Genomic DNA, 26475 nt, shown 5'->3' on the forward strand with positions numbered 1-26475 from the left:
TAAGGCTAATTGAGAGAGTCTCATTCACAACTCAGTAACCTCCAATACCATGGGAAATACAAACAGCAGTGGGAGCCAGCAGGCGACTGCAGATGGCATGGAGATTGTCCCACTGAAGGCCAGCTTGCTCACAGCTTGCCAGACAGTCAGTAAGGGCACCTTTTAATTTGCATAAAGATGCCATATGGGCTAGCTGTGGTCCTAGTGATTAGTGTAACTTCCATCTCCTTTCAAATTCACTAGGGTCTTGTTTCTCTAAGTGTGGTCCACGTACCAGCATCACCAACTTCTCCTGGGAACTTATTAGAAACGCAGAACTTTGGCCCAGCCCAGACACTTGATTTGCATTTTAATAAGACCCAGGTGGTTCCTGTGCACGTGGACTTTTAGAAGTGTTGCGCTGCCACCTGCCAACCAAGTGACCTGTGCCATTAACTCTCTCTTCACTTTTCCTTCTGTGAGAGCAATATGGACCAGGGACTTTATGTGCACCCTGTTTCAATGCAGTCTTTATTTGCCACCTTTGGGGGCATGACTATCTATGTTAATGGTGGCAGGACGTACTTGGAGGGCCCTGGATTTAAACCTGCCTTTCCTGTGGGAGAAAGAGCAGACCCAGCCTTAAGAGGAGGGAGAGCATATTCCAGGAAGAGGTACATCAGTGATGGTTTTGTAGGCTAAGTAGCCTGTATCTCAGATGCTCGAAGACACGGTGATTCCTGCAGGGGCTTGAAACAGGGCAGTGGCTCAAGAAATGGACTAAGAAAGCCAGCACTGAAATAGGGTCTTTGGGTCAGGGACCAAGCAAAGAAGTGGGGTGCCAGGCCAAGACAGGTCCTCCGGACAGGTAGAAAGAAGGCAGGAGCCAAGTCCTGGAGAAGGTAACCAAGCAGGCCCACTGATGGGGATGTGGGCTGCATTACTCATAGTGGGACCTGTGGGGACCCTGGGACACACCACCTGGGGCTGAGGTCCTGGCTGTGAGCGCTGAGGCCCTGAGCAACTGATCTCTTGCTCTGCAGTTAGCCCTGACTGTGAGAAGTTGGGTCCAGCGTCTGGGCTGGGGCAGAGCCTGCAGGCAAGTGGAGCATGGTGGGGACTGAGCAAGTGCTTCTGGCCGAGGAGAGGCAGGAGACAAGGAGCTGGGCAGGTGGATGCTTCGAAACTGCTCCCTGCCTGCCTGCCTCCCCTGCTCATCCTGACCACCCCACAAAGGCAGGCTGCGACCTCCCTTCCCCATCTCTCTGCACTTGGAGTTTCTAGTCAGGGGTTTGTTTTGCCTCTAGGGACCCAAAGGACCACCAGGACACAAAGGAGAATTTGGCCTCCCAGGGCGACCGGTAGGTTGGGTGCTCCTCAGCCTGGAGGTAAGGGGGTGCGTGGCCAGGCTGGCCTGTGGCCAGGGGTTTACTAAAGTGTTTCCTGTGGGTCTCAGGGTCGCCCAGGACTGAACGGCCTCAAGGGAGCCAAGGGAGATCGAGGGATCATGATGCCGGTGAGTGCTACAACCACTGTCCCCTCCTGTGTCACCCCAGGGATGGAGCAGGGGGCTTGGGAACTGGTGTCCAGAGCAAGGTTGGGAGCTGGTGCTCAATGAGAGGAACTGACATTTCAGAAACGTTTTTCTTCTGTCTCCACTGCCATTTCCAAAGGTCCTCCACACAGCACAGTCCTCTGGTGCACTCTCAGGAGGTCCCACCACCTAGAGATCTCAGTGGGCCATCAGTCTCCTTGTAAAGACCGCAAAGGCAGGGCAGGGAAAAGGGGTCTGGGTGTGCTCAGGAAATGCGATTGCAAATCCCAGAGCTTCTGACTCCAGGGTGGTGTCCGCTCTTCCCCGCTGAACACAGTCCAGGGACAGCTCATATCACTAGGCTCAGTTCATGCCTGTGAGTGATTATGGAAGGCAGACCAGCCACTTCGGACCTCACAAGGTGGCGGATGCTGGGGGCGGCAGCAGGATCCAGGCTCTGGGACAAGAAAGACAGTGTTCACTGAGCACCTCTGGAGTGCCAGACAGTGCGCCAAGTGTTTGAAGGGCAGTAGCTCGCATCATCTTGGTGATAACTAACCATCCCGTGAGACACTCTGCAGGGTCTTTGTTTTTACATAGGGGAAATTTTTTTTCCAAAAATGTGTTTTAATAGTATGTCACAAAAGAAGAAATGCTGGTTTACAAATACAGTTTTTTCAAAACCTGTTTTCTACAGATTTTAAATATTTTCTTTTTCCCTTTTTGTATTGTTTCGTTTTGGTTATACATAGCTATAGGTTTCTGTTTTGGTTATACATAACAATAGGACTCATTTTGACCAAATTTTTTAAAGGCATGGAAAATAATCTGCTCAAATTCAGTCTCCAGTACTTCCCCTTTCCCTCTCCTCCTCCCTCTCCCTGTTCCCTTCCCTCTACTTCACTGATCTTGCTATTTACGTTTTACTTTCTTGTTTCTCGTGGATATACATGTTGGTGAGATTCACTGTTGTGTATTCGTATATGTACATTAAAAAGTCAGGTTGGATTCGTTCCTCTGTTCTTTCTTCCCTTGGCCCGTCTCTCTCTTTTCCCTCCCCCTCGGTTCCCTGCATCTAGCCAACTGGTCATCCTTCCTTTTTGACGGAATCCTCCCTGCTTTCCCTTTCTCTCTCTCTCTCTCTCTCTCTACCTAACATCATGATTTCATTCTTCTTTATGGCTGAGTAATACGCTATTGTGTATATAGACTACATTTTCTTTATCCATTCATCTGTTGAAGGGTGTCTTGCTTGATTCCACAGCTTGGTTATTAACATTGAGATGCCAATATCCCTATACTAATTTTTGATCTTTTGGATATATACCAAGGAGTGGGATAATTGGGTCACATGGTGGATCCATTCCTAGTTTTCTGAAAAATCTCCAGAGTGATTAGTGCAAATTAATGTAGCTACTAATACATTATTCCACAAACAGTGTAGGAATACCTTTTTCCCCACATCCTTGCCAACACTTGTTATTATGTGCATTCTTGATAATTGCCATTCTGACTGGAGCGAAATGAAATCTCAGTGTAGTTTTGATTTGCATTTCCTTGATGGCCAGAGATGTTGGACATTTTTCATGTATTTGTTGACCAATTTTATTTCTTCTTCTGAGAAGTGTCTGTTTTGTTCTTTTGCCTATTTATTAATGGGGTTACTTGGGTCTTTTGTTTTTTTTTTGGTTTTTTTTTTTTTTTTTTTTGGTGTCAAGTGTTTTGAGTTCTTTATATATTCTGGATATTAACACCGTATCTACAGAGCAGATGGCAGAGATCTCCCTTTCTGTGGGCTCACTCTTACATTCTTAACTGTTTCCTTTGCTGTACAGAAGCTTTTTAATTCAATGCCATCCCACTTATTGATTTTTGGTTTTACTTCTTGTGCTTTAGGAGTCTTGTTAAGAAAGTTGGTTCCTCTTCCAACATGTTGGCGTGTTGGACCTATGTTTTCATCGAACAGTTGCAGTTTCAGGTCTAATTCCTGGGTCTTTGGTCCACTTTTTTGCAGGGTGAGAAATAGAGGTCAGTTTCATTCTTCTACATTTAGATTTTCAGTTTCCCTGCACCATTTGTTAAAAAGTCTATCTTTTCTTCAACAAATGTTTTTGGCATCTTTGTCTGGTATCAGATAATTTTATTCACGTGGGTGTGTCTCTGAGTCTTCTATTCTGTTCCTTTGGTCTTCATGTTTTGGTGCCAGTACCATACTGTTTCCGTTTCTATAACTCTGTCGTATATTTTGAGGTCAGATATTGTGATACTTCCAGCATCACTCTTTTTGCCCAGGATTGCTTTGGCTATTCTAGGTCTCTTTGTTTTCCAAATAAATTTTTTAAAATTGCTTTTTCTAGTTCTGTGAAGTATGTCATTGGCAATTTGATGGGGATTGCATTGAATCTGTATGAAGCTTTTGTTAGTATGGCCATTTTAATAATTTTGATTCTGCCTATTCAAGAACATGGGAGGTAGGGCTGAGGTTGTGGCTCAGTGGTAGAGAGCTTGCCTAGCATGTGTGGGGCCCTGGGTTTGATCCTCAGCACCACATAAAAATAAAATAAAGGTATTGTGTTCACCTACAACTAAATATATATATATATGTGTGTGTGTGTGTGTGTATATATATATATGTGTATATATATATATATATATATATATTTTTTTTTTTTTTTTTTTAAAGAACATAGGAGGTTGGGGCCTATAGAAGTTAAGGCTCCCATAGAAGTTCACCCAGCACCAAACCAAGAGGCAAACAGAGCTCTGCATCCCTTGCTGCTTCTGTCTATACCATACCGTCTCACTTTATGTGTTAAGAAATCCGATTTTCCTAAAGTATGAGGGGTCTGTCTCCTGCTCATCAAGCCCTGGAGCCATTGGTAACCCCAGGCCTTCATTTAGAGGATATGCAGCCCACCTGGCACCTGCCTATCAGCACCCACTGCCCTGCAGCCCATCATCCCCTAGGCTGGGATGAGAAGACTTTGCATGATCTTAAGGCCAGGATGAAATGGACTCTGCTGCTTAACATGAGCTTTGTCCTTAATTTTGCACTTCCGAGGCTCTCCTCCAGCCCGCTCCATGCTCGGGATGCACTGACAGAGAGGTGGCAGGCTTCATATCAGCTCAACACTCTCTGCCAGTCAGAATCTGAGTTCCAATCTTGATTTGCTGTAAGCTGCTGTGTGGTCTTGAGCAGGTGCCTTCCCCTCTCTGGGCCTCCTTATCTACATGTATCAGCCAGGGACAATACTGCTGTCTCCCTGGTGGTTTGCTGTGAAGATGCAGTGAGGTCACAGCTGTAGAAGTGCTCTGTGGACAGGTCAAACTGTCTGAGATAGAAGCTGGTGGCTTTCCTTGTTGTGTGCCCAAAGCCTGGAGGAAGTGTCTTGCAGCTGCCTCTACCTGCTCAGCAGTCCCATCTCAGCGATGGCTTTTCTTTTCTCCCTTCAGGGCCCACCTGGTCTACCTGGTCCTCCAGGACCCCCTGGACCACCTGGAGCTGTGGTGAACATCAAAGGGGTGAGTTGGTGGGGGCAGCAGGCCTGCCAAGCTGGAGTTCAGTGCTCTGACGGCCTCACCTCTCTCCTATTTCCCACAGGCCGTCTTCCCAGTACCTGCCCGACCACACTGCAAAACACCGGTGAGTAGCAGGTGGCCCTTGCCTTCAAGGGTGGGCTTTGCACAGACAGCATCTCAGAGAAGATCAGCCTTTGTGTTGGGCCCTCTACCCGCGAGCATCCTCTGATGTCTGCTATCACTTAGGACATAAGCTTTTAGGTTTCAGACTGTGGCAGTGAAATTCTCAGGGTTGTCTTGGGTGCTCACACTGGTCTTTAATATCATCAATAAAGCAGTGTCTTTTATTAGTACAATCACATTAGCTTCATGCAAAGCCAGCCTGTGGGTTCTGCACTAGGAGTTAGGACTACATTCTGTAACTACCGCCTTCCATTCCTCCCAGCAATCCACCAGGGCACAGCGCAGCACACAGCCCTGAGAGGTAGGGCTAATCCCTCCCACTCTGTAATGAGGAAGCAGACTGACTCACAGAAGCTCACCGGTTTGTCCAAGGTCTCGTTCGGGACATGATAGAGTAGGGCCCACAATTCCTATCTGACCACCCCGGAAGCCAGTGTAGATGCTGTGATTCCAAGGGGTCAGGCCCTTGCCTGGTCCCCCAGCCAGTCAGCACTGTCTCTGGGGTTTCACCCACTTTATGTTTCTGTGGGGATGCCCTGGAGGGTGGCCTGTGCAGTCCTGAGTCACAGAACTGTGCATGACGAGTCTCTCATTCATTCAACAAATATTTATTGAGCACGTACCTGGAGCCAAGTACTCCGCTAGGCCCTGGGGAAACAGGGGTGAACAAGACAGGCGTGGCCTCCGCTCCCTGAGGTTTGCAAATAACAATTTAAAAATGTTCTTTGAAGTGGGTTCATAATTGATGCCGCTGGAGATGGCGATGAGACTGGGCTCAGAGGCTTCAAAATGACGCAGTTTAGCCAGTTTTTCCCAGCATCTGTGTTTGAACTTTGAGGCATCCAGCTGTATACTCCAGAGCCTAGTAGCCCTGGCCTGGAAGACAGAGGTGGGATCCCCCTGTGAAAGGTGATTAAGGGAACCGTTGGCTCCTGGGTCCTTGTGAAGACAACCCAGCCCAGTGTGTGTTCACATTAGTGAGAACCAGGAAGTGTCAGTGCTAGAGAGGCTCTCCTGAGGAACCACCAGGACCACCTCCTTATCACGCAGGAGAGACCACAGCCTTGGGAGGCAGGTCCCTCAGCATGTGAGTGCCCCTCCCAACACACATGATTGCAGGTTTCAAATGGGCCAGCCTTGGGATAGCACTGGACAAACTGTAGAGTGCTGTGGAAATGCTGCAGTGATTACCATGACCGGTTCTAGGACCCTTTGCAGTAACCATGGCCTTTAGGAGTCATGGAGCCACTTCAGCCAAAGACTGGCCTAGAGCATTTTTGTTCGGTTGTTTGTTAGCTGGATACTGTGGGGTTGGGGAGTGGATATTTCCTATCAGAGTGGCCACTTTCAAGAAGTGCTTCCTCTCATACCCAGCGTTTCACCCACCCTTCTGATTTCAGCCCTTCCAACACCATAACGATTTGCAGCTCACACCTGCAGCAGGGTAACTTAGCAGCATCGCCGCAAATATCACCTTGGTGCTCAGTCTTCCACCTTAACTTAGAAATGCTGGAAGAGTCCCTCCTCCCTCTTTCCACCTTCCTGAGCAGCTTGTGTTCCCACACATAAGCACAGAAGGATCCAGGTGCCAGATGGATCATTTTGATTCCATGTATCACCTGGGGAGAAAGTGAAAGTGGGCTACTAAAAGCCAGGCTGCAGGTGACTCCGACTTACCAGACAAGGGAATATGGGACTCTGGGAAAGAGCTGTTTGCATCCCAGCCCTCTGGCACTTAGGGAGTCCAGAATAATCCTTGATCTAATGAGAGTTCCTATTACTGACTCTCACTTCTGTCAGCCCCCGTCCCTTACTTTCATCTTTGATAAGGCACAATAGCAGCTCTGATGACTGGCCCAGCTTCAGCGTTGGTGGCTTGGCTGCTTGATCTCTTGTCTGAGTCAATCCTAATTGATAAGAAAGGAGGCAAGAGAGTTCATCTGTGGCCAAACCAACGCTGCCATGACTTGTCATCTGAAAACCCTGGACTTCTCCTTTGCTGAGATTTTTGGCCTGTGGGTCTCGATTCTGTCTACCCAGCCCAAGTACACAATGGGTCTCTCAATTGAAGTCCAGGGATTTCTGTGTGCTCAGGACTACTGGAGAGCTCAGGGCTTTGGAGGAGGGACTCCAGAGCCAAAGCAAGGTCTGAATCATGGTATCACCTCTTCTGCCACATGACCCCAGGGCAGTGATTGTGGGTGTGCACATGTTGGGACAGGGTTCGCAGTGTCTGACCCAGTCTCTCTCTCTTTCCAGGTTGGTACCACTCATCCTGGGGATTCAGAGCTCATCACCTTCCATGGTACACACTCCTTTCTTCACTGTGTGCTTCTCTGACACATTTCCTGACTTAGTGCCTCTGAAGAGGCTTGTTTGCATGTATCCAGTACTGGGCACTTTCAGAGGAGGTGGTCAAGGATGTGTGACTGGGTGGGAGGGGCGGCAGCTGAGTCAAGGCCACACGGTCACCTCTGTTTGGTTTTGTTATGCATCTGTCTGTTCTGCATGACTTGACGGAGCCTCCTAGGTAGCATGAAGCACTCCACCGGTTCACTCATCTGTTCACTGGTTCGTAAGGCATTTACTGATGCCAACCCTTGCTTAGTGTTATCATGTGCCCTGGGCTGAGACAGATGAATTCTGTGCTCTTCCTGCCTCTCAGGCCCTTACAATGTGTGAGATGAAAGCAACTATTAAAAATTAATTATAGCACTGGGTTGTGGCTCAGTGGTAGAGCACTTGCCTGGCACGCGTGAGGCCCTGGGTTCGATTCTCAGCACCACATAAAAATAAATAAATAATATAAAGGTGTCGAAAAATTTTTTAAAAAAATTAAAATTAATGGTAGCATAATATACCGAGCACTAATACAGGGAAGAACTTTGAGAGCTCAGGAGACCTTTGCTTCAGAGCATTTGTGAAGGAGCAGCATCAACATCTCCCAGGAAGAGCTCCTTAGAAAGGCAGACCCTCAGGCCTCGCCCTGCACCTACCCAATCAGAACCTGAGTTTCACCAGCGGGAAAGTATAAGGAGCGCTGACCTGAGGGCTTGATTAGTAAATGTCTGCATGTTCATGGCTACATATGGGAGCTTCTGGGGGCACATCAGAGAGGGCCCAGTAGGTGGGGGCCTGCAGGTCACTCTGGTTCCCTTGACCTCCACACACTCTGAATGGCCCTGTGTCCCCCTTTCAATTGAGGAGTCTGAACACTTGCAGCTCAATTAGTAGGTCCTTCCCTGCCCCCCGTACTCGCCCTCTGGCTTGCTCGGGTCACCCTGACCCTGACAATGTCTGGCCCTATGGTTTTTCCAGTTGCTGAGTCTAACCTGTTTTCAAACTCGGTGCTCAGAGCCTGTTCAAGGCCCTCCTTTCTCTTGATGCCCGGTGGACCTTGGGAGGAGGAGGAGGAGCTGGATTTGCTCTCTCTGTCCTGTGGGACCCCTCTGGGAGGAGGGAGGGAAGAGAACATTCTGGACATGATAGCCCTGGTGGGTGAGTGGTCATCCTCCTGCTTCCTTGTGGAAGAGATTGCTCCCTCAGGTGCGCAGCCCTGGCGGCGGCGGTGAGCTCATCGTCTGTGTTAGTCAGCTTCTGATTGCTGGCCAAAATACCTGCATGAACAACTTAGAGGAGGGACGGTGTATTTTGGCTCATAGTTTCAGAGGTTTCAGTTCATGGTTGACCAGCTTTATGACTTTGGGCCTAAGGTGAGGTCGAACTTCACCGCGGCAGAAGGGCGTGGTGAAGGAAAGCTTCTCAGCTTAGGGCAGTTAGGAAGGGGGCGGGGAGAAAAAGGAGAAGGAGGAGGAGGAGGAGGAGGGGAGGGGAAGAAGAAAAAGAGGAAGAAGAAGGAGAAGGAGGAGCAGCAGTCAGGGGCAAGATACAGACCCCCAAGGGCATGCCCCAGCTGGCTTACTTCCTTCAACTGTGCCGCCTCCACCGCCCCCCAGTAGTCCATTCAGCTACCCATGGATTAATTCACTGATGAGGCTGTGATGAATCACTTCCCCAACCCCCACCTGTGGACATGGCTGCCTGGAGAACAAGCCTTCAACACGTGCACTCTTGGGGGACATTCCAGATCTAAACCAGAACATTGTCTGTGTCACCTCTGGCTGCAGTCTCATAAGGGACAGTGGTGGCCCATGTCCCCACTTCTCAGGCCCACAGTCTCAGGTAGCTTCCTCAGCACTGGAAAGACCTGGAGAGATGTGGCTACGCCTCCCTGTGACCCTCGCCAGGCACTGTCCACCTCTGGTGCTCATAGTCCTTAACCCCTCGGGATCACTTCCCTTGCCAAGGCCCCCTTCTCTGCTCCACCCCTACCAAGAGTTGAAAGAGAAGGCTGGGGTGTGCGGCCGCTGCTGCTGAAGAGGCCCTTCCTGTTGTTCTGGCTGCAGGGGTGTCACACACAGTTGGTTTCATTCTCCCACCTTTGAAAGAGTACTTAGCACCCTAGTCCCCACTCTGGTCTTCCCTTAGCTCTCCTGGGGGATTCCTCTGCTCCCCACACCCCCACACTGCACAGGCCAGGGTGGGAAGAGCTTGGAAGATTGATCAGTGTTGAGCCTCAGTCTATGTTCATGAAACCGTCCAAGGAAAGAGAGTTCTAGGTGGCCCCTGCTGGGCTCCTGTGGTACCTGTTGACCTTTCCACAATAGCATTTTTTGCATCCTGCCTTGTGTTATTAGGAACTGGGTCTGTCTCCCCAGCCATTGCAGCTCCTCAAGGCCAGGAATTGTGTCCAATGCATCTGCCTCAGTCCTCCCCATCTTTACCAAAGAATTTTATACCTGCTGATTTCTCAGTAAGCCTATCTTTGTTTGAGTAGACTTTGCAAAAGGGCTCAGTTTAAAAACTTGTTCTATGAAAGGCTTTATATAGAATAAAGGTGATTTTCCACTATTTTTTTTTTCTTAAATGTGCATGTGTTTGGTGGCAGGTGTTAAAGGAGAGAAAGGATCCTGGGGTCTTCCTGGCTCAAAAGGAGAAAAAGGTGACCAAGGAGCCCAAGGACCACCAGGTATTGCAACTGTTGTTCTTTTAGTCTTGTCTTTGATCTTTGTTCCTGAGCAATGCAGCTGAATCACAGAGTAAGACTAATGACATCCCACCCTGGCCATAAGCTTCTCTGAATTCTAGTAAGACCCAGTCATGGGCATGGCATATTCAAGATGGAACACTGTCAAGAAAAACCAGAATTTCCAACTTTTCATGTTTTGTATACAAAATGAGACCCAGAGAGGCCCAGGGATTTGTCCAGAATCCCACTGTTTCTGGGTGACTGGGCCCAGACTAGGGCTGTAGCCACTTCCAAGCAAGCCCATTACCAGCCTGATTAACTGAACCAATGCAGAGTCACTTCCATTAGGAAGTAACCATGGTTACCACTTGGGAGGCTCTTGTTTTGAAATTATGATTGTGAATCTCATGAAGCCTTTCTTCTTCAGGTCCTCCAGTTGATCCAACTTACCTGAGACATTTTCTGAATAGCTTGAAGGTGGGTATCCTCTACTAAGTATCTGGCATGTTATCTCAGTCTGTTTCCTGTTGCTATAACTGAATGCCACAGACTGGGTAATGTACAAAGACTAAAGGTTTACTCAGCTTACCGTTCTACAGGCTTGACAGGTCAAGGGGCTGCATCTGCCTTCTTGCTGGTAGGGACGCTGCAGAGCCCTGAGGTGGTGTAGGACATCATATGGAAAATAAAACACATGCCAGAACAGGCTTACTTTTACAATGAAGCCACTCCTAGATGATCCATTAGTCCACTAATCCAGAGCCCTCCATGACCCACCTCCAAATGCCATTAATATATGATTTGGGGAATCAAGTTTCCAACACATGGAAATCATAAGAGCCTGTGTTTCCAATTTCTTGGGTTTATGCTAGAGACAGTTCATTCCAGTCCTACTGAGTTATTCCCATGTTCTCTCTTCTAGGGGGAGAATGGAGACAGGGGATTCAAAGGAGAAAAAGGAGACTCTGATGGCAACTTCTTTGTGTCTGGGCCTCCAGGACTGCCAGGATATCCAGGCCTGGTTGTGAGTAGTGATCCTTCCATGTCATCTTCCCCAAGAACTTCAGCTTTCCCTAAGGCCCCCAATATGACTAGGCATTTGGAAAGTCAAGGATCAGTCACAGGACCACCAGGGGGAGACAGGACCCAGGGATGGGCCTGCTCTCCCTGCTACTTGCTGATTGCTGGGGAGGCTGGCTGAGGCCCACAGAGGGAAGGAACCTCCAGGCTATGTGCAGGTAGTGAACCTCCAGGCACTATCCACACTGCCTCCCTCTTGCACATGGTGAAGAATTCAATAGATGGTGAGCACAGCAGGTGATAGAAGCAGAATGGAAGGTGTGGATAATATTTTTGAGGAACTTATTTCTACTAAAGATGGAGTTGCTAGATAAACTTGGGCTTCCTAGGATTAAAGTTTTCCAAGCAACACAGAGAAAATCATGGTACGTCCCCAATGAGAATATGACCAGATTATTGACCTTGGGGACCAGATTATTGACGCTGACTCGAGCTCACTATGATGTTAGAACCAGCAGAGCTGGAGACTCGGGTTCCACTTCTAGCTGTGCCCCTAATTTGCATTGTGATTTAGGGCAAGTCCCTTCCCCTCTCAAAGACTCGCCTGTGAAGTGCAAAGGCCGGATGAGATGCTCCCCAGGGGCCCTTCCAGGGCTCTCTGCGTGCTTTCTGGTGACATGACTGCACAGCTGCTCCTTGGGGCTTATACTATCTGGACTTGTGCCCAGGATTGTGACTAGTGATGACAATAGCTGGAATTCACGGAAAAGCAGTAGGTGGGACTTGTAGTGGTTAATGGTCTTTCCTCCGCTCCTGTGTGTTTGCCTTGACAGGGACAGAAAGGGGAGACTGTCGTTGGACCCCAGGGACCCCCAGGAGTTCCTGGACTGCCTGGGCCCCCTGGCTTTGGAAGACCTGGTGCTCCTGGGCCACCAGGACCCCCGGGGCCCCCAGGACCTCCGGCGATCCTGGGCGCAGGTTAGTATTGTGAGTGGTGCCCTCACTTTGTGGTCCCTACCTCTGCTCTGAGTCACCATCTGGGTGGCACGTTGGTGCCACACCATCCAACAGCAGGCTGTTTTCTGGGTGGAGCCTTCTTTCTTTTCTCTCTTAAAAATTGGGCTATAATCCACATATCAAAAATTCACCCGCTGAAACGGTGCAATCGGCGGCGTTTCATACAGTCACAAGGTTGTGCAGCCCTCACCACCGATTCTGCATTTCATCACAACAAAAGCAAATGGTCCAGTTCGCAGTCACCTGTCCCTCCCCACAACCGCTCCCAGATCTTGGCAGCCACTGATCTTTCTCTCTGGATTTGCAAAGGGAACCGTACAGTATGTAGGTTTTGTGTCTGGCTGCGTTCACTTACCCTAATGATTTCAACGTCCATCCCTGCTGCAGTGTGTATTAGTACTCTGTTCCTTTTTATATTTCATTGAAGCATATACATTGTGTTTATTCATTCACCTGTTCATGGACATTTGAGTTGCTTCTGCTTTGCAGCTATTATGAATAATGTTGCTATGAACATTTGTGAACAAGGTTTTATATAAATGTAAGTATTCAGTTCTCTTGGGCATATTCCTAGGAATAAAATATCTGGGTGGCTCATGCCTGTAATCCCCGCAGCTCGGGAGGCTGAGACGGGAGAATCGAGACTTCAAAGCCAGCTCCAGCAATGGCGAGGTACTAGGCAACTCAGTGAGACCCTGTCTCTAAATAAAATATGAAGTATGGGCTGGGGATGTGGCTCAGTGGTCAAGTGCCCTGAGTTCAATTCCCAGTACCAAAAAAAAAAAAGGAAAAGAAAAAAAATCTGGATCTTATGGTAACTCTATGTTTAATTTTTTGAGGGATTGCCAAACCATTTCCAAAGCACCCACACTTTTTTGCATTCCTACCAATAGTGTGCAAGGACTGCAATTTCTCCTCATCTTCACTAACACTTATTATCTTTTTATTGCAGCCATCCTAATGGGTGTGAGGTAGTACCCACTATGGTTGTGGTCTGCATTTCCCTGATAACAACTAATGACCTTGAGCATCTTTTCATGTAGAGCAGAACCTTCCTGTGTTGTCGATGCCTTAGGGAATTGACCAGCTAAGAACCAGTGTTGATCGTAACCGTCAATGTTAAAAATCTATTCATCCCTTGGTTCCTCAGTTCCTCAAATGCAAAGTGGCTGAAATTGAAGAAAACATCCAGGTACTGAGCATGTCAGGCATTTTGCTAATCACTTTACTACAGTGTTTTGTTGAATTCTCACAACAATGCTTCAAGAAAAGTACTAGCACCCGCCTTTTCCAGGTGAGGAAACTGATACCCAGAGACATTAAGAAAACTTTCCAAGGTCACACTGCCAATAAGTGGCACCAACAGGATTAGGACTCAATCGGTGTATCTCCAAAGCCTACATTATTCTTATTATGCACATGATGAAACGTATTAGTATGAGTTGAGAATTCCTAATCTGAACCCCAAATCTGAAATGTTCCAAAATCTGAAACTCTGATTACTGACATGATGGTATGGGTAGAAAATTCCACATCATGAAACTTTGTTTAATGCTCAAAATTTTGTAAAATATTATATAAAATTACCTTCAGTCTATATACATAAAAATAAATGAATATTATATTAAGATTTTGGTCCCATCCTCAACATATCTCATTATGTACATGCAAATACCCCAAAACCCGCCCCCCCCAAAAAAATCTGAAATCCTAAATACTTCTAGTTCCAAGCATTTCAGGTGAGATGCTCAAACTATAGCAGCAGTAACAGCATGAATGTATAAGTTTTTGTTGGTTGGGTGGGCATGAGCCAGGTGTGCTGAGAGCACACCTGGGAGAGACCACAGTCTGGTCCAGCAGGAAGAGCTGTACACAGGTGACCTTGAGGTTGGGGCTTTGACTTAGCCTTGGCTTTCTTGGTTGTAAGCAAGAAACAGCAAAGTACTGCTCAAGCAAAAAGAAAATGTATTGACCGTGAAAGAGAAGATGAGCCCTCGATTCATGGGAAGGGAAGATAAAGAACAGCCAGAGCCCAGGAGAAACCAGGACCCCTGCAAGGATTCTCTAGCCACCCTTGTTGGGCTCTTCTCTGTGCCGACTTCACACTCCTCACCACAGACCACATCCTCTGCATGAGAGAAATATGGTCACTGACAACTTATAGTTTCCACTGTCAGCTAGAAATCTTGACCTTCTTTCTCTGTTTTGAAAAGTCTCAGGGTGAGGCAAGTCCAGGGAAGGATTCTCATTGGTCTGTTCTGAGCTAGGAGCCAATTGTAAACAAATCACTTGTGATCAGGAGGTAGAATCACATGAGACCATAGCTTTTTCTGGAGGAGGTGAAGGGGAGGACCTCCAGAGAAGGTGATGAGGACCCTGCTCCTGCAAAGAAGGTACTGGGTGGATCAAACCAGAGGTGCAGGAGGCGGAGACAAAGGACAGAGTGTAGCATACAAAGTCTGTTGTCCATCTAATATTACACTTGTGGGCCCCAAGACACCTTGCTGCATTGAACAAAGGTTGCCCCTCACATAATATATGGCAAGTCACAGTTTAAAATACACTTGCATAGTCATTATCCCTGGAGGGAGATGGAATGGATATTATTATGACCTTCATTCCATGGCTAAAGATGCTGAAGCTCAGAGAAGAGACTTACTTGCTCAAGGTCACACATACTAAGGAGTCTTGGCTGGGATCCAGGTGCAAGTTCTCCTCTGACCTCTGCCCACTAGACACTTGTATGGATGTTCAAGTTCTATATTAGAACTGAAGGTTTGCTTGCAATGACCTAAAGCGTCATATACAATAATTTTACTAGGACTTGCAAAAACATTCTTAATTCTGCCAAGGGCTTTGCAGATTTGGGGTGGTGTGTGTGGGGAGCTGGCAGGGGCTTAGAAAGGTAGAAGAACAAAGGAATAGCTGTAATAACACTTCCTTATGTTTGCCTAAAGCAAGGGGTTTTTGGTTGCAGAATCATTGACTCCTAGAGAGTTCGAGGATATGCCTTAGGAAGTTGTCATCCACTAACATTTTTGGTGTAACTGTGTATGCATGCATGTGTGTCTGCGCCCACACATTTTTTTGAGGAAGAGGGCAGTAATCTTGATCTGATTTTTAAGGCACTGTGACTCTTCAAAAGCTAAAAATCCCTGGCCTAATGCTATATAATCTGCAAAGCATATTTCTAGTCTGTATTCTATTTGTTCTTGCCAGAACCCATAAAGAAGAAATGCCTATTTACATCTCAGAGATGAGGAAGTGGGCTGGGAGAGCTTGCAGTTTGCTCAATGCTGCACAGCAGGGACATGTCTATGACTCCTGGCCCCAAGGCCCAGGCTCCTGTTACTGCATTACCTAGCTTCTTCCCACAGCCTTACCCCTTCTCTTCCTCTTTCTGAGTCCACTTCCTCTATTTAGAAGTCACGTGCATGTCTCTTGGGTGAAACACATTGTATGAATCAGGATATTTTTGGATGCAAGTAACAGACCATTCAACTTAAACTGGCTTTTACAAACAACAACAACAGGATTGACTCATGTATAAACCTGAAGAGTCCTAGGCCTCACTCAATCCAGGGTGACAGTGAAGACTCTCAGTTCTTCCCCAAACCAATCAAACCTATGTTACATGCAGGGTCCAGAGCACCAGGACACAGCTGCAGTGTGGGATGCCTTCTGGCACTGGAGAGGGCTGTGAACGCTGAGGATGATGAGCTGACACCTGGGCCATTTTTCAGAGTATGTTTTTTGTAACTTCTCTTTTCTGCTTTGTTTTAGCCGTGGCTCTTCCGGGTCCACCCGGCCCTCCAGGACAGCCAGGGCTTCCAGGATCCAGAAACTTGGTCAGTATCATTATCACTGTGTGATCATCATCCCTCTTTGGATGGGTTTACTTAAGACTTTGACTATAATGTTCAGGGGCTGGCACTCCTTTTATTTTGGAATTAGGACTCCATGGCAGCAGAATTGGTGCAACTCCACAAACACTAGAGGGTAATTTGTTATCTGTTCAGATGAGTGGGATGCCAATTGATAGATTATTCTGCAGCTTCTAAGTCAGCTTCAAAATATGCTACATGGCTGTCTAATCTTTGGTAATTTTCAGAACAGAAAAATCACTGGCCCCTGTTTTCTTTTTTTAATTTTACTCATTTATGAGGTAAACCCTCATTTGATCCTCATTTATGAGGATCAAACCCAGTGCCTCACACGATGCTAGGCAAGCGCTCTATCACTGAGCCACAACCACAGTCCATGTTTTCTGTTCTGTATTTAATATTGTAACTACCCAGTTAGGCAAAAACTTAAGACCTAAGTGTAATTGCCCACTTGCTTGTATTTCTTATTATAAATGAAAGTAAATTTGAAATTCATTAAGGAGTGGTATGGAAGGACACCATCAAGAAGCATGAAAACAAATGGAAATGGCTAAACTCACTGATGATTTTGCTAATACCCCAGCCCAACAACACAGATGACTCTGTTATATCTTTGCATTCATAGAATATTATCTTCTGTGTTTTAATTCACTTATTATAATCTAGATTTGGGTCTCAAAGTGATATGTTTTTTTTTAAATAAAAAAGAATGCCTATTAGTTATTAGTGAAGCTGTAGATTTCTATATGGCACAATAGCCTTTTTATTGAATTTGAGGGGACGGCTCCCATTTGGCTTTACAGAGGCCAGTTTATCAAATTGTGCCACTCTTCTCATGATAACAGCAGAGTTTGGAATTTAAAATGATCTGACAGGTCACCGCGTTCAGCAATATGAACGACATGCTACAGAAAGCACATTTGGTCATAGAAGGGACTTTCATCTATCTGAGGGACAGCGCTGAGTTTTTCATTCGCGTTCGAGATGGCTGGAAGAAATTACAGGTAATTCTTAAAACTCCTTTAACAAATACCCTCTAATAATAATAATCTACTCTTCTAAATACCGTTTTTCTGTTTCAAAGATAAGCAGTTTCTAACTGATGTCTCGTTTTCAATGTACTCTTTTCCGTAAAGCTGGGAGAATTGATCCCCATTCCTGCCGACAGCCCTCCACCCCCAGCACTTTCCAGCAATGTGAGTAGCTTCTCTGCCTTGCTGCTTGCTTCTGCATTCATCAGCACTTCCCGAGTCCCCCTTGGTATCCAACAGCAAGCTCTCCAAACTCTTAACAACCAGCTGAGCATGGTTTAGCATCTGGTGGAAACCCAGAAGTTACCAGGTGCCAACAGAATGTTCTCATGTTCCGTTGTGCAAGGAGAACTGGCTGGACACCTCCTGTTCCTGCCGAGCAGTTGAATCTTTCTGGGCAAGGGCTTCCCTCTCTTAGCTTTGGCTTACTCAGTTCTTGAATTGGCTAGGCATTCACTGATTGACATAAGCTTCCATTTATTCTTTGATTGGCATAAAAAATCGCTTATTTAATATTTGATACTCTCCACCTTATGATAATATGGGTAACTGACATGATTCATTTTTAATCCCTATTACTTCCCAGTGAGGTTGCTACTGCCAACTCTGCTTTGCAGATGATGAGGCTTTGAAGATGTGACTTGCTCTACTAAGTGAACCCACTGGCTGTTAAGCATGGGTCCTCTGCTTCCTTGGCTCAAGGCATCCTCTACTTTTCTGAGGATGGCTTTTTCATTTGATCATGACACTCTTCACAGTTAAGAGCCAGTTAAAGACAAAGTCAGGCTCTTTAAAGTATCTTCCCAAGAAACATTGAACTTGCACCTCATGGTACTCTGAAGAACAGATCGAATGCATATTCTGAACTGTTTGTTCTCCTCTTTTATGTAACAGCCATATCAGCACCAGCCTCCACTGAACCCTATTTTAAGTGCCAATTATGAGAATCCTGCTGTAAGTACAATTCAAATGCTGATTGCTTGTCTACAGTGTGCTAGGCCCTGAACTTAGTACATAGTTTCTACTGTCAGATGCTTCTAGACTAGCCAGAGAGGCAAATAAAACAGACACAATTACAATACAGTGTAGCAGCTTGTTTGCAAGAGGCAAACACAAGATGCTGGATTTAAGAGGAAGGTCAAAGAGGTCCACCTAGAGGAGGTGACCACTAAATTAAGACCTAAAGGACTAGAGTTTGTGAGTGAGTCTGGTGGGGAAAAGAGTAGGAATTCCAGGAAAGATGCAACAGAGGGAGGCAGGGAAGTGCTATGCATTCCTATAATTGCAAGTATTTCGGTCTGGCTGAAGGAATAATAAGAGTTCAAAGCAGAAAAGGGAGAAGTTTAGTCTGCAGTCAGCTAGAGATAGTCATCAAAGGCCTGTAAGCCAAGATAAGGACTTTGACCTTTTTTGGTGGGCAGTGGGGAACTAATCATGGATTTAAAGCAGGAAAGGGGTATGATAAGATTGGCATTTCAGAAATTACCTTGGTTACATTGTACAAATGAACCAGAAAGTGTAGGAACCAGCATCCAAAGACCCTTTATGTGAATCCTATATTATCTGAATAGGGGTCACAACAGTGAATATATGGAAGAGTGGCAGGCCAGAGAAACCTGAAGGGAACAGGAGTGACCAGTGTGGTCACCAATTGGTCATGGTGCAGTGAGGATGGGAGAGCTTAGGAACGAGGCCCAGGTTTCTGCGTGGGTTATCAGTTACGCATAGGGCCTTTCCCAGAGATCACTGGCACTGCTCAGATTAGAGACCCTCACTCTGTTCCTTGGTTAATTTAAATTAAAAGCTTGACATAAGTTTTCATTTATTCATTGATTGACATAAACAATCACTTATTTGATTTTTGATACTCTCTGCCTCACCAGAACATGGATAACTGACATGGTTCATCATAGAGGAAATTCATGGAACTCTATCGCAGGAAGTGTAACCAGACCCGGGGACTCTTGTCCCTGATGTTTAGTCTGCTTTACTTTCTCCACAGACCTCTTCTGCAACAGTCTCTTCCCTGCCTCCCCTCCAGCCCTCTCCACACAGAGACAAAGGTTGCATGAGCTTGTCATGCAGCCCTGGGGGGCTGTGGCATTTGTCCTTGCTCCAAGTCTTCTGGCTGCAGAGCCCAACAACACCCGACTCAATTCAGAGTCTTGGGAGAGATAGTCTCTGTGATCTCTCTTGGGTCAACTGACCACTCTCAGTCCATTTAAAAGTGACCAGGAGAATGAGGTCAAAGGCCCAAGGCCACTCTTTTAGTGTGGCTGTGTCAAAGACCAGGCAGGGACTTGAAAGACACCAGAAACCTGCTTCCTGCAGGGCCAGCATCACCAGGGAGGAATGCACTGAAGAAGCATGGTGAGTTTGAGGTGCTAACAGGACACCCCAAGTAGAGATGACCAACAGGAAGTGGGATATGAAGGTCCAATACCTGCAGTGGGATCTGGTCTAGAGACAGACTCAGAAGTACTCAGTAGAGCAACCATTATGGGATGTAGGGCTCCTGAAAAAGAAACCAGATAGTGAAATGGACTGGGACTATACAGAGCAAGACCAAAAAGGAATCAAAGGAGGGACTATGAGGAGGAAACTGAGATGGCCTGGCCAGAGGGGAAGGCGGCCCAGCCAGGGAGTAGCCATCAGAGTCAGAGGGTGCAGGAGGCACACAGAAAGAATGAGAAGATGTCCTTTGAATTTAGAAAAATACAGCATTTCCATGAGATCCTAGTTGATTATTAAATGAGGGGTGAGGAGAGAGAGAAGGGAGCACAAGTAACCCTTCAACGAGCCCCCAAAAGCTAGGGCAGTGACTAAGGTTTCTGAAGTAGTATTTTGTCAATTCAAAAGTAATGTGTGTTTATTGTAGTAAATTTTGACAATTTCTAGGAAGGATGAACAAAATAGTAAATTATCTATAATTTTGCCAAAACTATGACTACCCACAAAATAGCCATTTTAACGTTTTTGATGATTGTAACATCATTGTCTATACAAAAGTGGTAACTATTCATTACAAAAATGCTCCAGAAATTAGAGAAACACAAAGAGGCGGGCACAAGTCCCCAGCCTCACCATTCACAAATGACCGTAATTCCAGACCTCTTTCTTGTGTCTCCTTAAGGACAGAGGAGAGGGTGGGCTTAGAGGTGCAACAGGGAAGCCCTGAACCTGCCCTGCATCTTTCTTAGGCGACCCTTGGTAAGGGGGAAGACTTTCCATCAAGGCCTCTTGGGAATGCCCTTTGACGTAGCACCAGAAGCCCTCTGGGGAGAAGGTGATGCGTCTTAGTCTGCTGTTTTTGTCACTGTGACCAAAATTCCCAAAAAGAACAACTTAGAGGATGAAAAGCTTATTTGGGATTCACAGTTTCAGAGGTCTCAGTCCATAGACAGCTAAACTCCATTGCTCAGGGCCCCAGTTGAGGTAGCACATCATGGGGGAAGGACCCAGCAGAGGAAAATTGCTGAGCTCACAGTGGGGTCTGGAGAGAGAGAGAGAGAGAGAGAGGAAGCGGGGGGTGGGGGGAGGACCACAGGGAAGATGCACCCTTCCAAGGCACATCCCCAGTGACCAGTCACACTCCTCCTGCCCACAGTTGCCACCCATTCAGCCCATTCAAACTAGGATGGACTGATCTGGCTATAGCTCTCATAATCCAATCATTTTAACTCTGCACATTCCTGAATGAACACAGGAGCTTTGGGGGGGACGTTTGCTTTCTAAAGAATAACATGATGAGACCACAGTGTCCTTGCCTCGGGTGCCAGAGGCTCAGGTGTACGAGAAGGAGAAAAACAGTATAGCCAGATGGTGAGAGCATCTGCAGGCCAGGCTGTGTGTGGGGTGAGGTCGGAAGTCTGGGGACCCAGAAGTAGTCATGGTGGGCGGCTTGATGAAGGCCCCTCCCCATCCTAATGGCTGGGAATGTACACCATTAAATGCTCCTTCTGGGAGGCCAGCTGGGGAAGCCTCATTACCACCAGGGCAGACCATCTAGCATGGTGGGGAAGGCAGAATCAGGAAGGAGTATAAAGAGGTAGAGTCAGGGAGGCAGCAGACTTGGATCTGTCGTAAGCAGAATGGGAGGGGTGGCAATTGGAGGGAAATGTCCAGAGAAGTGGAAGGACAGCGTGGGCGTTCTGGGCGCTGTAGCTCATGGCTTACTGTGGCCAACTAGCTGGGAACTTGAAAACCACTAGGATACCAACTGGTGACACAGATTGCTGTGACATGCAGAGGCTTTGTTCAGAACTGAGAGGTAGCACAGAAACAGGGAGAGAAACACCAGCCCCCTCCTTCCCACCACGCAAGGCCCATGTCATGTCCCCTGGCTTACGATATTTTAAAACGTTTCCCTTCTTTGATGGTTTGGGCCCCAGTCCTGCACTGGCCTTCCCCAGCTCTATGGTGCTGAGATGAAAGTTAGTCCTGAGATGAGACTGACGGACTAGCATGAGATGAGGGTTCCTCAGTCATGGAATGTATTCTAGAGGGGTTGCAGAAAGGGCTGGGAAAGAGGGCAGCAGAGGATGCTGAGTTTGGGCAGAGAAAGCATGGGAGGCTACAGAAGGGCTTTATTTTTGGCTGTTGAATAAGGTGTTAAGGATGTAAGATTGGAATTGCTCTATGACCCCTACTTTCCAGAAGGCCCGATCCAAGACTAAGCAGCCTTTGTAATAAAGCCATGTCCTTCCCTCCTCAATGCCTTTCCCCTGGCTCTCCTGTGGTCAGCCCCAGGCCATCCAGGAGAAGGAAGGATGGACTGGTAGCAGGAAGCTCTGGGATCCAGGACCAAGGCCAGCTTAGAGTCCCCATTGAAGACTGAGCTAGGGGCGAACACAGAGGTCTCAAACATGTGCTCCTCAGGTTGGAAGCAGGTCTCAGAAGTGCTTTAATTGACTTGAGCAACTTTTTGGTTTCTTTTCTCATCTAAGGAAGACATTTCCAGTCATATGACTGTTCAGAGAATGGAAAGAGACTACTCTGGACAGCATGGCTCTCCTTCCCTGGGGAGGGTCCAGCTGACTGTGATTGCAATGTGGGGCAGAGACAGACTGAGACTACCTGGGACTTGCCTCCCATCTGAAGGCGGCCAGGGTCTTCAGGACCCAAGATGGCCAAGGACTTGGAGTTGGCCTGCAACTCTAATGACCCATCTTTTCTCTCTCTCTTTTTTTTTTCCCCCAGCTACATTTGGTTGCTCTGAACACACCATTTTCTGGGGACATTCGGGCTGATTTTCAGTGCTTCCAGCAGGCCAGAGCTGCAGGACTGTTGTCCACCTTCCGAGCATTCTTATCTTCCCACTTGCAAGATCTCTCCACAATCGTAAGGAAAGCAGAGAGATACAACCTTCCAATAGTGAACCTCAAGGTAAAAATCAGTGCTGTCTCACTGCCTGTGGATGCAGCCAACTCCAGAGGGACCAAGGCAGTTGCCATCCCATGACATCAATCATGAAGGCCCATTGCTTTTACTGATTGTCTGTGTGACTTTGAATGGTCCCTTTCCTCTCTCTGGACCTCAGTTTACCCTCAGTTTACACAGTGTTCCTTCCTGCTTGTATGGTCTTTGGCTCTTCGAGTAGACAGGAAGAAGAATTATAACCTCTTCATTAAAACAGCTTTTTGTTTGTTTATAAAACACTTTGTTTCTATTATCTGACTGGGTACTTCTAATGAAAATGGGCACTGCTCTTTTCCCAGTTTGTCATATGAGAAAACTGAGACTCAGAGGAGGAAAGAAGTTTGCCGGAAGTCACTGCAAACTATAGTCAACCTCCTTGCTTGGGGCTCTTGGTTCCACCTGAGGAAGATGAAATCAGATGCTTCTTAGGGCATCTGATGCGCACCTCTCGCGCACAGTGGGGGCACTGGTTGCAAGGCAGAGGCGCTTTGTCCTAGACTCTGGTTTGGTGCTCTCTGAGCACCTAGCCTGCCAAAGCCTGGCATATCTTTCACCACCCCATTTGATGGCAAGGCAAGACACATAGGATCCCTGGATTATTCCTTAGAAATAGCTGAGTCCTTTAAGGCCACAGAGGGACAGCTCTGTTGCTGTTCACACACATCCTGGTGACTAACTAACTCTCTAAAGTTCTTCAGGACCCTTTGGTCCATGTAACCCCAGTTTCCCAGTTTGGAGCCTGGAGGCTGGTAAGTTCCATGTGGACCCTGCAGCCAGTACCCTCATCCCCTGGCCCAGGTCCTCTCCTACCATCTTCCCCACCGGGGCCATTCTCTCCTCCATCCACCAGAGGCCAGGTTCCTTCCTGCAGGAGAAGAACTGAGCTTCATCTCCACGTCATGCCCAGTGGAAACTGGCTAAAGGCCTGGCACAAATTCAAAGTTCAGTACACAAATTTTTGAATAACAATGATAAAATAAAGACCTAAGACAGACTGTTGTTGAGGGGGAGATTTGCATACACATATAATAAGAGAAATTGCTTCATGAAACAAGACAGTAAACCCAGAAGGGTCCAAGGACCAATAGTAAAGTCAAACCACAACCATTTTTAAGTTCCTGTTCCATCCAGGCTCTGGGATTAGGGCTCGGTCTTCAGTGTAATGTGGCATCTGGGCTTTGAAGAATGAGTAAAAAGTAGTCCATTTGCAGGTCAATGGTATGTGTAATAATTCTAATGTGTTATTTTTCTTCATAGGGCCAAGTACTTTTTAATAATTGGGACTCAATATTTTCTGGCCAAGGAGGTCAGTTCAATACACATGTTCCAATATACTCCTTTGATGGTCGGGATGTGATGACAGATCCTTCTTGGTAAGTGGGGTGGGCCCTGTTAAGCAGTACCACAGACACTTTTAGGCAGCAGTCTAACAGTAGGATGCCTTTATCAACTGTCCCCCTGGGTTATTGCCAATGTCAAGCCACAGTGAGACAGCTGAGGACTGTGGAGATAGCCCGGTCCTTAGAGCCAGAAGACCTGGGTCCAGTAGCTCAATCTGAGATGGTGGGCAGAGTGCTATAGTTCTCTAAGCCTCAGCTGCCTTGCCTCTCAAATGGGCAAGATAACCATGTCTATACCACAGGACTGTTGTGCAGATAAAATGAATATGTGTGAAAATGCATTGTGCAGTGGGCACTTATGTGATAAGTGATGTAACTCCTGGTGATCTGATAATTCTATACTATGAATTACCTCTTTCCAACTATGTGTGCTTTTCAGAATAGAGCAAATCAGCAAACCTTTCCTCAGTGTCTACTCTAGAACAGGGCCTGCCAGGCCTGGAAGGCACAGTAATAAACCTACACGGCCCCTACCCTTAAAGGGCTCCCAGTCTGCAAAGGAAGACAGACACAAGAGTAAACTGTGCTTGTAGACGAATTATTGTGATTGTGAACTGGAGAAACAGATACGATGAAAAGAACATAGAGGAAGCACTCATTTTCACTTAGCCCTCCTGCAAGAGGAGACATTACATGACTTTGAAAGATGAGGAGTCACTTGTCTAAAAATGAAAACAGGGCCACTGTAGACAAAAGGACCTCGTGAACCATGGTTCAGATTCACTTCACAAAAGCTGGGTGCAACTGGACTAGAGTGTGTTTAGAAGGTGGGAAAGCGCCCTGAGGAGATAGAGAGATGATCTGGTGTAGATCACTGGGGGCCAAGGAGTTTGAGATGATTCGCTATACTTATGCTAACTTGCTTACCAAGATGTGTCAGTCAAAAAGTAACATGACAGAGGCTGGGGATGTAGCTCAGTGGTAGAATGCTTGCCTAGCACATATAAGGCACTGGGTTCAAGCCTCAGCACCACATAAAAATAAAATAAAATAAAATAAATAAAATAAAAATAAAGGAAATGTGTCCATCTACAACAAAATATTTTCTTTTTAAAAAAGGTAACATGACAAAATTACTTTTTAGGCCCCAGAAGGTCGTTTGGCATGGCTCCAACACCCATGGCGTCCGTCTTGTGGATAAATACTGTGAAGCATGGCGAACTTCAGACATGACAGTCACAGGATTCGCCTCCCCACTGAGCACTGGGAAGATTCTGGACCAGCAAGCATATAGCTGTGCTAATAGGCTCATCGTTTTGTGTATCGAAAACAGTTTCTTGACAGACGCTAGGAAGTAGTGACCTTTTGATGATGGTTAAAGAGTTTTCCAATTTTTCTTATGTGAAGAGTTGACACTGAAATCTAAAATGTTTAAACGTTGTAAATATTACAGTTTTTAAAATTTACACATTTGTTCACAAACAACCAAAGAAAACATACCTCAATACACTCAAAACTGAAGACAGAAAGGACTCAGATCAAAGACCAAATCTGATCCATTTATTGGTGCTAGATTCTGCAGTGAACTTCGTGCAGCGTAAACATATTCCAACACAGGTTAAGAGCAAGTTGAAAGCCAGAGGCTAAGCCTTTTGCCCACTGTGACCTTCAGGAAATTATGTCCTTCTTTTAACCATGGTTGTTGAGTGTAAGATGTCCTTCATGTTTTCTTGCAAAGTTAGTGTTTAGAAATGTTACCCCTTTCTAAGTTATGTGCAAACTGAATGCTTTATTATTTCATGTACACCCATCATTTGCAACTGCTGTTCATACCAAGAAACAGAACTGCTCAAATATTCCTATTAGTCTTTCTTATAGTATCAAACTTTAATGGGCTTTTCCTCCTATAATATTATTGCCATTGTGCTGTGGAAGTTTCACATTTTCACCCAACCATGTTTTAGTATGGCATCTGTTTATATAACTCTGAGTTGCTGGAAAAGTTGAAGCTCTAAATTATCTGAAACTAGAAAAGAAATAGCACAAAATTACTACCTTTCCCTTGGTGGCCTTCCTCCCCATCCCCCACTGCTGGTTTTATGACTTCCATTTGGCAGTTCTTGAATTATAACTACAACTGAAACAAACAGGTTCATAGAGATGAATTTTCTGAGTGACGTACATCTTCATGCTGTATACTTTGATTTTTTTCCATGTAAGTGAACATAAAAACATCTTTTCCAGGCACTTTTTTCTGTTTGACTTTTCCCCCCTAATTCCTTTATTCTTCTCCACTGATGTGGAAGTGACCTGGGGTGGCTTTGCTAATCCTGTCACTTGTGCTAGCCCTCAGGTGGTGATCAGAGAACTGAAGTTCTTCCCATCATGCTGATCTGCTCCTGCCTGTTGTCTCCCACTTGTGGGGGACAGGCGGAAGAGCTCCAGAATGGGAACAGGACCGGCTGTGAATCTGCCCCGCCACAGTGTGTGACTGTGAACGTGGCTGCCTCTGTCTCTCAAG

The 26475-nt window shown here is 46.5% G+C and overlaps 1 protein-coding gene across 1 annotated transcript in view; it reads left to right on the forward strand.

The window, feature by feature from the left end:
• COL15A1 (collagen type XV alpha 1 chain) overlaps positions 1-26201 on the forward strand; it is a 108928-nt gene extending 82727 nt beyond the window's left edge. Inside the window, exons 25-40 of the mRNA XM_079112224.1 lie at positions 1287-1340; positions 1436-1495; positions 4967-5035; positions 5115-5156; positions 7475-7520; positions 10164-10244; positions 10672-10721; positions 11167-11268; positions 12098-12242; positions 16065-16129; positions 17041-17169; positions 17302-17361; positions 18091-18150; positions 22396-22581; positions 23872-23987; positions 25099-26201. Of these exons, the coding sequence (XP_078968350.1) occupies positions 1287-1340; positions 1436-1495; positions 4967-5035; positions 5115-5156; positions 7475-7520; positions 10164-10244; positions 10672-10721; positions 11167-11268; positions 12098-12242; positions 16065-16129; positions 17041-17169; positions 17302-17361; positions 18091-18150; positions 22396-22581; positions 23872-23987; positions 25099-25312 (1479 nt within the window). The 3' untranslated portion in view covers positions 25313-26201. The remainder of the gene's footprint in view (positions 1-1286; positions 1341-1435; positions 1496-4966; positions 5036-5114; positions 5157-7474; positions 7521-10163; positions 10245-10671; positions 10722-11166; positions 11269-12097; positions 12243-16064; positions 16130-17040; positions 17170-17301; positions 17362-18090; positions 18151-22395; positions 22582-23871; positions 23988-25098) is intronic.
• The last annotated feature ends 274 nt before the right edge of the window (positions 26202-26475 follow it).

The sequence above is a fragment of the Sciurus vulgaris genome (assembly GCF_902686455.1).
Source record: "Sciurus vulgaris genome assembly, chromosome: 15".
Classification (NCBI taxonomy): Eukaryota; Metazoa; Chordata; class Mammalia; order Rodentia; family Sciuridae; genus Sciurus; species Sciurus vulgaris.